Raw genomic sequence first — 15,554 nt, 5'->3', positions numbered from 1 at the left:
GATGGCTCGAAGCGACCTCAGATGCTTCTGACTCCATAGGAGGAGGTGGCGAGCGAGTTGTGACATACGGCGGGAGCGTAGACCACCTTGATGGTTGATGTACGCTACAGTGGCGGTATTGTCTGAGCGGACTAGTACGTGTTGACCCCTGAGCAACGCCCGGAAGCGGTGCAGGGCAAGGCGTACTGCCAACAACTCGAGGCAATTGACATGCCACAGCCGCTGGGGTCCTGTCCAGGAGCCCGCAGCAGCATGTCCATTGCACATGGCGCCCCAGCCCGTGGTGGAGGCATCTGTTGAGACAACAACATGCCGGGAAGCTCGTGCCAGGGGGACACCGGCCCTGAGAAAATCGAGGTTCGACCACGGGGTGAAGAACTGACGGCAGGTCGGAGTAACTGGTACTCGGAACGTGCCGTGTTGCCATGCCCACCTCGGGACTCGGTCGCGAAGCCAAAGCTGAAGCGGTCTCATATGAAGCAATCCGAGCGGCGTGACCGCGGCTGCAGATGCCATATGCCCCAGGAGCCTCTGAAAAAGTTTCAGTGGAACCGCACTCTTGCCCTCGAATTGTCTTAGGCAAGTCAGCAGTGACTGCGCGCGCTCGCTCGTAAGCTGCGCGGACATGGCGACCGAGTCGATGTCCATACCGAGAAAAGAGATCCTCTGCACGGGGCAAAGTTTGCTCTTCTCCCAGTTGACCCGAAGGCCCAGACGGGCTAGGTGCCGGAGCACTAGGTCCCTGTGTTCGCAAACCTGATCTCGAGAGTGAGCTAGGATCAGCCAGTCGTCGATATAACTCAGGATGCGAACCCCTTGCTCTCGAAGGGGAACAAGGGCCGCCTCGACGACCTTCGTGAAGATGCGAGGAGACAGGGCTAGCCCGAAAGGGAGAACCGCGTACTGGTATGCCTGCCCCTCGAAAGCAAACCGGAGGAACGGTCTGTGTCGAGGAAGAATGGAGACATGAAAGTAGGCGTCCTTCAGGTCGATCGCTGCAAACCAATCCTGGGGCCGTATGCATTCGAAAACGCGTTTGGCGGTGAGCATCTTGAACGGCATCCGGTGAAGGGAGCGGTTCAGCACGCGCAAGTCCAGGATTGGCCGTAACCCACCGGTTTTCTTGGGGACAATGAAGTAGGGGCTGTAGAAGCCGGACCTCATCTCGGCTGGAGGGACAGTCTCGATTGCACCCTTCGCCAGCAGGGTGGCAATCTCTGCTCTCATGATAGGGGCATTGCCACCGACCAAAGTGGAGCGGACTCCCCTGAAGCGGGGAGGAGACCGTGCGAACTGAATCGCATAGCCGAGCCTGACGGTACGCGCGATCCAGTGGGACAGACGGGGAAGCTCTAGCCAGGCTCCCAGAAACTGAACCAACGGGATCATGCGAGCCACAGGCGTCCCCCCGGAGGGGCAGCGAGGCGAAGTAACTGGCCCAGATGTGGACGGCATAGCGGCCCGGAGAGGGGGCACAGTTAGCAACCGCACCCTGGCAGAGGGGGCCAGGGGAGGACCAGGCTGGTCGTCCCGCGGGGGCCTGCTCTGCCAGGGGTCTGGCGACAGAGGGGGACAGGGGCGAAGCGGTCCGTGGACGGCACGCCGTGTCAACCGCCTCTGGGACAGAGGGGGGCGAGGAGAGCACGGCTTGTGGGCGGCGCTCTGTGTCGCCCGAGAACTCTGTGAGCTCAGGGAAGAGGGGATTGTTTCTGTCTTTAACCACATTAGGGTGCTGCCCACCCGTGGGTGAGCAGCGGGGAGTGGAGAACAAAAGATTCTCCCCCGGCCCTCCACCGGGGGAAGGAGTGGTCCTGCTACCACCTCCTGAGAAACAATCATCATCCCTGAGCAGCCCGTCTCAGGAGCGCCGCTTGGCCCGGCGTTTAGCGGGGGGCGGGGCAGGAGAGGGCTGTGGCGCCTTCTTACGGCTTCCTCCGCGACCGGCCCTGGGTGGAGGCTGCTGCGTGGTCCGGGCGGGAGGGGCGGGAGCCGCAGGAGGGCGCCCTCGGCGGGAAACAGGTCGAGGCGTCTGCCCGGCCGGCAAGGTGGAGGCAGCAGCGGGCCGGCGGGGCAGAATGTGTTTGATGGCCTCGGTCTGTTTCTGGGCAGTTGAAAACTGTTGGGCAAAGTCTTCAACTGCACCGCCGAAGAGGCCGGCCTGGGACAAGGGGGCGTTAAGCAGACGGGTCCGCTCAGCGTCCCGCATGTCAGCCAGGTTCAGCCACAGATGTCGCTCCTGGACCACAGCTGTGGACATCACCAAACCCAGGGAGCGCGCGGTAACCTTCGTCGCCCGGAGAGCAAGGTCGGTCGCGGCGCGCAGCTCATCAAAGAGCCCTGGGTTTGTCCTACCCTCGTGCATGTCTCTGAGCATCTGGGCCTGGTAGACCTGCAGAGTGGCCATAGCATGCAGTGAAGCAGCCGCCTGTCCCGCCGCTCTGCAAGACTTCGCCACCAGGGTCGACGAAAATCTACAGGCTTTGGATGGGTGCTTAGGCTCGCCCCGAGAAGAAGCACTCTGAGGACATAGTTGCATGGCAACAGAGCGTTCAACCGGGGGAAGCCCAGTGTACCCACGGGCAGCTGCCTCATCGAGGGGAGGAAAGGCGGATGAGACCAGCGAGCGGTCCCGAGAAGACAGGGGGGTCTTCCAGGACTTCGAGATCTCATCATGCACATCCGGGAAGAAAGGTATTGGGGTTTGCCGAGGACGAGGGTCGGCGGCCTTACCCAAAAACCAATCGTCCAGCCGCGAGCGCTCAGGACAGGGTGGAGGCCTCCACTCAAGTCCGATGCTCGCGGCTGCCCGGGAAAGCATGGCCGTCATCTCCGGATCAGACTCGAGCACAGCCGTATGCACACCGGAAGGTGGCAGCTGTGACGAGCCCTCACTTCCAGAAGAGTCAAACCCGCCTAGTGATGCTGCAACAGACATGGCATCTTCCTCTGTAGCTTCAACTGAAGCCCGCGGGCCACCAGAGGGTAGACCCGCGGGAATCAGCAGTTCACTAGCGGGCACCGTCATTGAAGAGGGGGGCTGGGGTCGCGGACACATAGTCGGCGCCTTGTTCCAGACCGTAACCCTCAGATCACCCTGGCCACCAGCCGCAGGACGGGGGGTGGATGAGGGGACTCTCACTCTTGCGAGTTCACGGAGTCTCGACCGTAATGACGCGATGGTCATGTTCCCACAGAGAGAACATGAGTCATCCACGAGCGCTGCTCTAGCATGATCAATGCCCAAACATACTATGCAACGCTCGTGCCCATCAGAGTCCGATACCAATCTGCCGCAACCAGAAGTACACGGGCGAGACATCTTTAAAAAGACGTGCCACGTGTAAGCTCTTTTAGTGAGAGAAAACTCAAGTGTTGAAGCACCCGGGGAGAAACGCACCGACTGGCAGACCACTGCAACAGATCAGCAGGAAGCACGCTCTCGCCGTAGATCGCCGTCACACCAACACTCGAGGTACTCGTTTGTAAAGCTGACAATTCAGAGATGGCTTGTGGAGAGAAGAATACACTTGGCTCCGAAGCGAAAACATATCTGCTTGCTGCCGGCTTCCTCCTTTTATACCCACGAGGTGGGGCGGAGTTACGCCATGCAAATTCCGCAGACCCATGGCATTTCCTTGCCATTGGCTCGTTTTGTAATACTCGAAGTTGATAGGCTTTCTAAGCGAAACCCCATTCGTCGTCATCCGACGTAACTCGGAGTGACAACGAAAGGGAACTTTAGTTCCTAATTTCAAGAGAACATTCCCTGTTTGCTGGGATAGCAGAGAACATTAATGAACAACACACTCACATAAACAGCTAATTTATGGCAGATATCAATGGAAACATCCTTATGACTACATTCACGTTTATTTGTAGATATTAGTCTTTCTCAGAGGCTCAGAGACTGAATTTCCCACACTAAATCTCACGGTACAAACAGTTAAAACCTTTTGAGGTTCATATTATGATTAAAATCTTTTTTCATTATCTCATATCCCATATTTCCATATTTGACCAAAACATGGGTTTAAACAATCCAGCATTTAGAGTGTAATAACAAAAAAAGCCCTAATTCTTGCACATGTAAAGGCCCTTTCACAGCAGAAGTGAAGTGAATAAGCCTAATTAATTAATGAGCTAAATGCACATTACATATACTGTATTATAGTGGGCAGGATATGTTCTTCACTATTCTGCTGCTTTTCATTCCAGCTAAAAACTGGAACTAGCTTAAAAAAACTAAGTTGATCTCAAATCTTGGGTTATTAACTAGAAATATTACATTGTGATTATTTACTGTATCTAGTGATGTTGATGTGTGCATTTATCCACTGATATCTACTAAGAAATCCTGGAGCCACAGGGGCAGGTGATGGGATAAAGTTTTCAAATAAAATAACACACAAGGTAATCTAAACACTGACAGAAATGCTCCCTCAAATAAAGAGTTGTGTTTGTAAAAAGAGTGTAAGATGGAATTGAGAGTGTGCGAGAAGCAGCATGTCACTCACTGAGGATCCAGCGCTCCATCACCTCCATGGACAGATACTCACAAGCCATCTATAAACAATGTTCAGTGTCAGTCTTTTATTCACACTGATGAATAAATTTACTGATGATGATGGGCAGATGTGTACAGATATGAAGCTAATATATGATGGGCAGATGTGTACAGATATGAAGCTAATATATGATAGCCAGATGTGTACAGATATGAAGCTCATATATGATAGCCAGATGTGTACAGATATGAAGCTAATATATGATGGCCAGATGTGTACAGATGTGAAGCTAATATATGATGGGTAGATGTGTACAGATGTGAAGCTAATATATGATAGCCAGATGTGTACAGATGTGAAGCTAATATATGATGGCCAGATGTGTACAGGTGTGAAGCTAATATATGATGGGCAGATGTGTACAGAAGTGAACCTAATATATGATGGGCAGATGTGTACAGATGTGAAGCTAATATATGATGGGCAGATGTGTACAGAAGTGAACCTAATATATGATGGGTAGATGTGAAGCTAATATATGATAGCCAGATGTGTACAGATATGAAGCTCATATATGATAGCCAGATGTGTACAGATGTGAAGCTAATATATGATGGGCAGATGTGTACAAATGTGAAGCTAATATATGATGGGCAGATTTGTACAGATGTGAAGCTAATATATGATGGGTAGATGTGTACAGATGTGAAGCTAATATATGATGAGCAGATGTGTACAGATGTGAAGCTAATATATGATGGGCAGATTTGTACAGATGTGAAGCTAATATATGATGGGCAGATTTGTACAGATGTGAAGCTAATATATGATGGGCAGATGTGTACAGATGTGAAGCTAATATATGATGGGCAGATTTGTACAGGTGTGAAGCTAATATATGATGGGCAGATGTGTACAGATGTGAAGCTAATATATGATGGGCAGATGTGTACAAATGTGAAGCTAATATATGATGGGCAGATGTGTACAAATGTGAAGCTAATATATGATAGGCAGATGTTTACAGATGTGAAGCTAATATATGATGGGCAGATGTGTACAGATGTGAAGCTAATATATGATGGGCAGATGTGTACAGATGTGAAGCTAATATATGATGGGCAGATGTGTACAGATGTGAAGCTAATATATGATGGGCAGATGTGTACAGATGTGAAGCTAATATATGATGGGCAGATGTGTACAGATGTGAAGCTAATATATGATGGGCAGATGTGTACAGGTGTGAAGCTAATATATGATGGGCAGATGTGTACAGATGTGAAGCTAATATATGATAGCCAGATGTGTATAGATATGAAGCTAATATATGATAGCCAGATGTGTACAGATGTGAAGCTAATATATGACGGGCAGATGTGTACAGGTGTGAAGCTAATATATGATGGGCAGATGTGTACAGATGTGAAGCTAATATATGATAGCCAGATGTGTACAGATGTGAAGCTAATATATGACGGGCAGATGTGTACAGAAGTGAACCTAATATATGATGGGTAGATGTGAAGCTAATATATGATAGCCAGATGTGTACAGATGTGAAGCTAATATATGATTGGTAGATGTGTACAGATGTGAAGCTAATATATGATGGGCAGATGTGTACAGATGTGAAGCTAATATATGATAGCCAGATGTGTATAGATATGAAGCTAATATATGATAGCCAGATGTGTACAGATGTGAAGCTAATATATGATTGGTAGATGTGTACAGATGTGAAGCTAATATATGATGGGCAGATGTGTACAGATGTGAAGCTAATATATGATAGCCAGATGTGTACAGATGTGAAGCTAATATATGACGGGCAGATGTGTACAGAAGTGAACCTAATATATGATGGGTAGATGTGAAGCTAATATATGACGGGCAGATGTGTACAGGTGTGAAGCTAATATATGATGGGCAGATGTGTACAGATGTGAAGCTAATATATGATAGCCAGATGTGTACAGATGTGAAGCTAATATATGATGGGCAGATGTGTACAGAAGTGAACCTAATATATGATGGGTAGATGTGAAGCTAATATATGATAGCCAGATGTGTACAGATGTGAAGCTAATATATGATTGGTAGATGTGTACAGATGTGAAGCTAATATATGATGGGCAGATGTGTACAGATGTGAAGCTAATATATGATGGGCAGATGTGTACAGATGTGAAGCTAATATATGATAGCCAGATGTGTACAGATGTGAAGCTAATATATGATTGGTAGATGTGTACAGATGTGAAGCTAATATATGATAGCCAGATGTGTACAGATGTGAAGCTAATATATGATGGGCAGATGTGTACAGAAGTGAACCTAATATATGATGGGTAGATGTGAAGCTAATATATGATAGCCAGATGTGTACAGATGTGAAGCTAATATATGATTGGTAGATGTGTACAAATGTGAAGCTAATATATGATGGGCAGATTTGTACAGATGTGAAGCTAATATATGATGGGTAGATGTGTACAGATGTGAAGCTAATATATGATGAGCAGATGTGTACAGATGTGAAGCTAATATATGATAGCCAGATTTGTACAGATGTGAAGCTAATATATGATGGGCAGATTTGTACAGATGTGAAGCTAATATATGATGGGCAGATGTGTACCGATGTGAAGCTAATATATGATGGGCAGATTTGTACAGGTGTGAAGCTAATATATGATAGCCAGATGTGTACAGATGTGAAGCTAATATATGATGGGCAGATGTGTACAAATATGAAGCTAATATATGATGGGCAGATGTGTACAAATGTGAAGCTAATATATGATGGCCAGATGTGTACAGATGTGAAGCTAATATATGATGGGCAGATGTGTACAGAGGTGAAGCTAATATATGATGGGCAGATGTGTACAGATGTGAAGCTAATATATGATGGGCAGATGTGTACAAATGTGAAGCTCATATATGATAGCCAGATGTGTACAAATGTGAAGCTAATATATGATGGGCAGATGTGTACAGAGGTGAAGCTAATATATGATGGGCAGATGTGTACAGAGGTGAAGCTAATATATGATGGGCAGATGTGTACAGATGTGAAGCTCATATATGATAGCCAGATGTGTACAAATGTGAAGCTAATATATGATGGGCAGATGTGTACAAATGTGAAGCTAATATATGATGGGCAGATGTGTACAGATGTGAAGCTAATATATGATGGGCAAATGTGTACAGAGGTGAAGCTAATATATGATGGCCAGATGTGTACAGATGTGAAGCTAATATATGATGGGCAGATGTGTACAGATGTGAAGCTAATATATGATGGGCAGATGTGTACAGATGTGAAGCTAATATATGATGGGCAGATGTGTACAGATGTGAAGCTAATATATGATGGGCAGATGTGTACAGATGTGAAGCTAATATATGATGGCCAGATGTGTACAGATGTGAAGCTAATATATGATGGGCAGATGTGTACAGAGGTGAAGCTAATATATGATGGCCAGATGTGTACAGATGTGAAGCTAATATATGATGGGCAGATGTGTACAGATGTGAAGCTAATATATGATGGGCAGATGTGTACAGATGTGAAGCTAATATATGATGGGCAGATGTGTACAGATGTGAAGCTAATATATGATGGGCAGATGTGTACAGAGGTGAAGCTAATATATGATGGCCAGATGTGTACAGATGTGAAGCTAATATATGATGGGCAGATGTGTACAGATGTGAAGCTAATATATGATGGGCAGATGTGTACAGATGTGAAGCTAATATATGATGGGCAGATGTGTACAGATGTGAAGCTAATATATGATGGGCAGATGTGTACAGAGGTGAAGCTAATATATGATGGCCAGATGTGTACAGATGTGAAGCTAATATATGATGGGCAGATGTGTACAGATGTGAAGCTAATATATGATGGGCAGATGTGTACAGAGGTGAAGCTAATATATGATGGCCAGATGTGTACAGATGTGAAGCTAATATATGATGGGCAGATGTGTACAGATGTGAAGCTAATATATGATGGGCAGATGTGTACAGATGTGAAGCTAATATATGATGGGCAGATGTGTACAGATGTGAAGCTAATATATGATGGGCAGATGTGTACAGAGGTGAAGCTAATATATGATGGCCAGATGTGTACAGATGTGAAGCTAATATATGATGGGCAGATGTGTACAGATGTGAAGCTAATATATGATGGGCAGATGTGTACAGATGTGAAGCTAATATATGATGGGCAGATGTGTACAGATGTGAAGCTAATACATGATGGGCAGATGTGTACAGATGTGAAGCTAATACATGATGGGCAGGTGTGTACAGGTGTGTACAGGTGTGTATATGCATACGGTATCGCAGCAGATGGGGCTCAGCATGGCGGCGGGTGAGGCCAGTAGAGACAGGAGCTGAGCGCCTCGACACTGGTCAGCGGTCAGATTCCTCCGCGGATACACCAGGTGTAGCGAGAGAAGAGCCTCCGTCACAGACTGACAACAGCGCACACACACACACACACACACACACACACACACACACACACACACACACACACACACACACACACACACACACACACACACACACCTTATACATCTGACAGTCAATAACTTATTTCTATAAAGGATTCACCAGTTTGAAACAAGCTGAACTGGGCCGTATGCACCAAACATGAGAATCGACTATAATAAGATCTAACAGTCTACTAATACTCTAATGAGAGCTGACATGTAGTTGCAAAGTTACTTACAGCTAGTAGAATGCGTAAAGTGAACAATTGAAGTAAAACTTAACCCTTATTTGCCAAGGCATTAGGGGTGTAACGATTCCCTCGTGTATCCGATACATATCACAATACTGAACTCACGATACCATATTATTGTGATACTCCAAGACGATATGATAAAGGGTTGTTGTTTTTTTTACTGTTGATTAAAATGCTAAATTTGATATTGCGTTTTGTGTGTAAATGAGTAGGATTGGACTTGGTGCTGATCAATGATACTAAAATAACAAATCAAGAATATTATTTTGTACCATAATAAGCTGTTGTATCGAGTGCCTGTGAATATGACTGACCTTGGTGTGAGGGCCGAACTCCTCCGACAGTTTTCTCCAGGGATGATCGTACTCGAGGAACATCTGGCCAAGGCGAGGGTACGAGGGATCGCTGCGTAATCATACTCCATATTATTTTACATTCCTAATATAACCCACACATAAAGCTTTTTGCATTTGCACTGTCAGTTGTGGGAAACAGCTGAGCAAAACTATGGAAGCTTGTTCCCACACAGAATTAAAAAAGGTAATTGCGACTTTTTATCTCTCAATAGCATGTTTATAGCTGACTTTATAACATGCAATTGGGACTTATAAAGTCAGAAATACATTATATGATTGCGTGTTATAAAGAATAAACATGCAATTCTGACTTTGTTTCTAGCAATTATTTTTTATTAAGTGGCGAAAACAATAACTCAAAATGATTATTGAAAATCAATAACTACGAGACACTGAACACTCAAAAGTCAAATGTATTTGTTGTTTAAATGTAAATGTGTGTAGATTTCTGTGTATACACAATGACTGTAAGAATAGACATAAAGAGACATAAACATATGCATAAAGACACGAGGAAAAGCTATATTTACTACTTTTGGAAATGATCAAATGGGCAAATGTTTTGTAATCACATCATTTTTGAAAGAAAAGCCATTTACAAAATCAAAATGAAACTGGTTTCAGACCAGATTTAACGATTATGTATATGTAAATCATGCCTAATTGTACATACATTTTTAAATTATATGTGCAATACATTCAACCCGATCTCATGAAAATTCGTAAATATTGCACAAATTGGAAATTTTATATAAAAACAAGGTTGCCAGCAGTTCACCAAACTGTAAAATTCTTAGGAACATTTACAAGAGTGTGTTGGTGTATGTAACTGCATAAAAGCAGAAGTAGAGGATCACAACTGATTTACTGTAAAACACTGTAAAGATAATACTGGAGCATGAAGAGAACTATACTGAGGGCTTAAACACACAGAGGAAAACAAACTGAACAAGAAACAGGTGCACAAAGCAATCAGTAACCATAGCAACAAACAAGGGCATATTCAGCATAGAGGCTGACATTTTTTCGGGAATCCCACGGGTCACGGGATTCCCGTGGGATTCCTGCAGGATGGGAGTCATCTTTGCTATCAATCACGGGATTTGGACGGTACAGGATAAATGGTTAACGGGAGCAGACGGGAGCGGGAATCAACCAATAGCAAAGACGACAAAAAAAGTAAATGCATCATTTTGTAGTTTCCTTTTAATACGCCTACAATGTAACGCAATTAAAAAATAACTACACGACCCAGCCGTCCCAGAAGCCATCAGTGCTTTTTGTCACGGCGTACCGCCGAAATTCAAAGAGCAGTGATGGAGGGAGCTAACAGCCGCGGAGAAGTCGATGTGGCAAAAAATGATTTACAGCGCAAAGTCAGAAGTAATGACATGTCTATTAAGTTCACAGAACTGGTCGGAAAGTCTGAAATATTAATTAAGTTTATGAGAGTAGAATGTGACGGTGATAGCACAATGTACGCTGCTTGTAAGACATGCTTAGTCTTAGTCAAGTACGCAAGTGATTCAGGGACGAGCGGTCTGAAGAAGCACACTTGCAAGGCAAATTCGGGAAAGAATCAGGCAAGCATCGCTTCGTTCATCAAGCGAAAATTGCCGTATATGGGAGCGGTACAGGAGCGGGAGTCAGTTTAAACAGGAGCGGGATGGGATTGGGAGTCAATTTACCAGGAGCGGGATGGGATGGGATTATTTTTTAAACTTTGGTCTGGGAGTGGGACGGGACAAGATTTCTTTCTATGGGAGTGGGACGGGACAGGAGTGAAAATCCACTCCCGTGTCATCCTCTAATTCAGCAATCTAGGAAACGGAAAAGAAGAAAATGGGGAACAAAGGAAGCAGGAACAGAATGCAGGGAAACAATGAAAAATAAATTAAAAGTCCATAAAACAGAACATGATCGTTATTATGTTACATACTCTCTTGAGTAGGCATAACTTGAGTAAGTCATTAACTATGAATGTAATCTTACTTCATACTACAATCGCCATGCTGTCATTATCATGTGATTTTCTAGTGTCAGTTGCTGGTTCATAAATCCTCTCCCATGGCCTTATGGGATAGTAAAGTGTCCATCATATGCACACTTTGTCCTACTCTTTTATGAGTACTGTGAATTCAGACATACTTGTTTTGTCTCACCCTGTTTTTATCTCCTACATAGTAGGGAAGTATGTGATTTCGGACGCAGCCGTAGTGTCTAAATGTGAGGTCACATGATCATGTTACCTGTTTCCATTGGACAGCTCATATGCACAGTTATACATTCCCACAATCAGCTTCTTGTCATCGATGCGGGACAACATGAAAATGACTAAGGCGTAGGTGACGATGAGATTCAGGTAGTTCTTGGTGAAGTCAGTATTTATGGTCTGAAAGCATTTATGAGCATAGATGAATATAAAACAGATGAATATCTGCCTTATGAATTCTATACTCTTTTCAAGAGTCATACTTACGATGTTAAAGAAGCACTGGCAGGCATCTATTGTGTTGAGCAACTCATAAACATGATCCTAAAGACAAAACATGTATAAATTAATAAAAAATGCTGACACTAAAACAGGAGTAAGAGAATATCATCAGTTTTATTACAAAATACTATTGAAAGATTTACTGAATGACTTCTGATTCCTATACTTATTTGATGTTTGTCATATTCCAATATTTCATAAAAATGATGACTCCATACACATTTACTAATTTAGTCGACATTTGGTCGTTGCTACTTATCTTGTGGTTTGCACCAGTGTTGGGGAAAGTTACTTTTAAAATTAATGTTACTTTTTATGGAAAGTAATGAGCGTTGTTACTTTTTCTCCGCTGGTTGAGGCTCGATCTCTTCCAAGTCCTTTTTTTCAAGTGAAAAAAACTAAACTTTATTGACTGTATTTATCCAGTGGATGTGTCCAGTGTATTTAAAGTAACTAAATCAAAAAGGTATCTCAATTTTTGGGAGTAAGTCAAACCACATACAAGAGTTGATTACAGTGTAAAATTGCTGCCCAGCCAGTAAGATGACCAAGATGAACACTAAAAGACCTTGACAGAGATCAGCTGACACTCTTACCCTGAACTCCATGATGTCGATGAAGGATTCGTAGAAACTGTGCAGGCCCTCCAGAACGACCGACTTCTGCTTCTGTATGCTGTTCAGATGTTGCTGCAGAAACACGGTGTGATGGAAGAAGAAAATAAGTGCTAACACTTTACTTCAATAGTCCACTTTAGACATTCTAAGAACTCTAAGTTATAGCAACTACATGCCAAATAACTCTATTTAGAGTATTAGTAGACTGTCTGTTTAATATCTGCTAACTCTTTGTTGTGATGCTCCTCAACAGAGATTATACTGACTATCAGTCACTTTGTAACTACATGTCAACTTATTGTAACACGAACCTGACTATTACTCTACTGTTACTCAAATGAGAGTTAGTTGACAAACTTACCTATACTGTAGCTAGTTGAATGTATAAAATGGACTGTCAAAATAGTGTAACCAAATAATTATTTAACATCTGAGCAATGAATCACAGCTGTTGTCTGTCAATACTCACACTGCCACCCCTGAAGTCAATGTTGGGGAATTTTCTGTTGATGTATTTGGTAGCAGACTCCATGCTTTTATCAGTAAAGTATGATGGTCTTCGCTTTGGGTCTGTGCATACCTAGTAAAAACATATACATTAGCCAAAACACAGAATCCAAAATCACATTAAACAGAGATACACCACCACCACAAAAAAAGGAGAGATTTCTTAATTCTTGTCCATGATAAATGATCAACCCCAAACTCTCAGCCTGCTACAGTAGCCACTCCCCAAACTCTCCATCCGCTACATTAGCCACTCCCCAAACTCTCCATCCGCTACAGTAGCCACTCCCCAAACTCTCCATCCGCTACAGTAGCCACTCCCCAAACTCTCCATCCGCTACAGTAGCCACTCCCCAAACACTCCATCCGCTACAGTAGCCACTCCCCAAACTCTCCATCCGCTACAGTAGCCACTCCCCAAACTCTCCATCCGCTAGAGTAGCCACTCCCCAAACTCTCCATCCGCTACAGTAGCCACTCCCCAAACTCTCCACCCGCTACAGAAGCCACGCCCCAAACTCTCCATCCGCTACAGAAACCACGCCCCAAACTCTCCTTCCGCTACAGAAGCCACGACCCAAACTCTCCATCCGCTAAAGAAACAACGCCCCAAACTCTCCATCCGCTACAGTAGCCACGCCCCAAACGCTCAGTCTGCTACAGAAGCCACGCCCCAAACTCTCCACCTGCTACAGTAGCCCCTCCCCAAACTCTCCATCCGCTACAGAAGCCACGCCCCAAACTCTCCATCCGCCACAGTAGCCACGCCCCAAACTCTCCATCCGCTACAGAAGCCACGCCCCAAACTCTCCATCCACTACAGTAGCCACGCCCCAAACTCTCCATCCGCTACAGAAGCCACGCCCCAAACTCTCCATCCGCTACAGAAGCCACGCCCCAAACTCTCCATCTGCTACAGTAGCCACGCCCCAAACGCTCAGTCTGCTACAGAAGCCACGCCCCAAACTCTCCACCTGCTACAGTAGCCACTCCCCAAACTCTCCATCCGCTACAGTAGCCATGCCCCAAACTCTCCATCCGCTACAGAAGCCACGCCCCAAACTCTCCATCCGCTACAGTAGACACGCCCCGAACGCTCAGTCTGCTACAGAAGCCACGCCCCAAACTCTCCACCTGCTACAGTAGCCACTCCCTAAACTCTCCATCCGCTACGGTAGCCCCGCCCCAAACGCTCAGTCTGCTACAGAAGCCACGCCTCAAGCTCTTAGTCTGCTACAGTAGCCACGCCCCAAAATCTCAGCCTGCTACAGTAGCCACTCCCCAAACTCTCAGTCTGCTACAGTAGCCACTCCCCAAACTCTCCATCCGCTACAGTAGCCACGCCCCAAACCCTCCATCCGCTACAGAAGCCACGCCCCAAACTCTCCATCCGCTACAGTAGCCACGCCCCGAACGCTCAGTCTGCTACAGAAGCCACGCCCCAAACTCTCCACCTACTAGAGTAGCCACTTCCCAAACTCTCCATCCGCTACATTAGCCATGCCCCAAACTCTCCATCCGCTACAGAAGCCACGCCCCAAACTCTCCATCCGCTACAGTAGCCACTCCCCAAACTCTCCACCTGCTACAGTAGCCATGCCCCAAACTCTCCACCCGCTACAGAAGCCACGCCCAAAAACTCTCCATCCGCAACAGTAGCCACGCCATGAACGCTCAGACTGCTACAGAAGCCACGCCCCAAACTCTCCACCTGCTACAGTTGCCACTCCCCAAACTCTCCATCCGCTACAGTAGCCACGCCCCAAACTCTCCATCCGCTACAGAAGCCACGCCCCAAACTCTCCATCCGCTACAGTAGCCACGCCCCAAACGCTCAGTCTGCTACAGAAGCCACGCCGCAAACTCTCCATCCGCTACAGTAGCCACGCCTCAAGCTCTTAGTCTGCTACAGTAGCCACGCCCCAAACTCTCAGCCTGCTACAGTAGCCACGCCCCAAACTCTCAGCCTCCTACAGTAGCCACTCCCCAAACTCTCAGTCTGCTACAGTAGCCACTCCCCAAACTCTCCATCCTCTACAGTAGCCACGCCCCAAACTCTCCATCCACTACAGTAGCCACCCCCAAACTCTCCATCCGCTACAGTAGCCACGCCCCAAACTCTCCATCTGCTACAGAAGCCACGCCTCAAACTCTCCATCCGCTACAGAAGCCACGCCCCAAACTCTCCATCCGCTACAGAAGCAACGCCCCAAACTCTCTATCCCTACAGTAGCCACGCCCCAAACTCTCCATCCGCTACAGTAGCCACCCCCCCAAACTCTCCATCCGCTACAGTATCCA

The 15,554-nt window shown here is 45.9% G+C and overlaps 1 protein-coding gene across 1 annotated transcript in view; it reads right to left on the bottom strand.

The window, feature by feature from the left end:
• nckap1l (NCK associated protein 1 like) overlaps window positions 1–15,554 on the bottom strand; it is an 85,791-nt gene that overhangs the window by 63,254 nt on the left and 6,983 nt on the right. The window contains exons 2-8 of the mRNA XM_077204353.1: window positions 13,216–13,326; window positions 12,726–12,818; window positions 12,115–12,171; window positions 11,885–12,027; window positions 9,594–9,684; window positions 8,867–9,004; window positions 4,515–4,563 (exon numbers count right to left, since the gene is read on the bottom strand). Coding sequence (XP_077060468.1) covers window positions 4,515–4,563; window positions 8,867–9,004; window positions 9,594–9,684; window positions 11,885–12,027; window positions 12,115–12,171; window positions 12,726–12,818; window positions 13,216–13,326 — 682 coding nt within the window. The remainder of the gene's footprint in view (window positions 1–4,514; window positions 4,564–8,866; window positions 9,005–9,593; window positions 9,685–11,884; window positions 12,028–12,114; window positions 12,172–12,725; window positions 12,819–13,215; window positions 13,327–15,554) is intronic.

Source organism: Siphateles boraxobius, unplaced genomic scaffold, assembly GCF_051911475.1.
Source record: "Siphateles boraxobius isolate OS27281-9 unplaced genomic scaffold, OSU_SipBor_1 5, whole genome shotgun sequence".
Classification (NCBI taxonomy): Eukaryota; Metazoa; Chordata; class Actinopteri; order Cypriniformes; family Leuciscidae; genus Siphateles; species Siphateles boraxobius.
The sequence above is the reverse complement of the archived record's forward strand: the minus strand, read 5'-3'. Positions and strand labels throughout refer to the sequence as shown.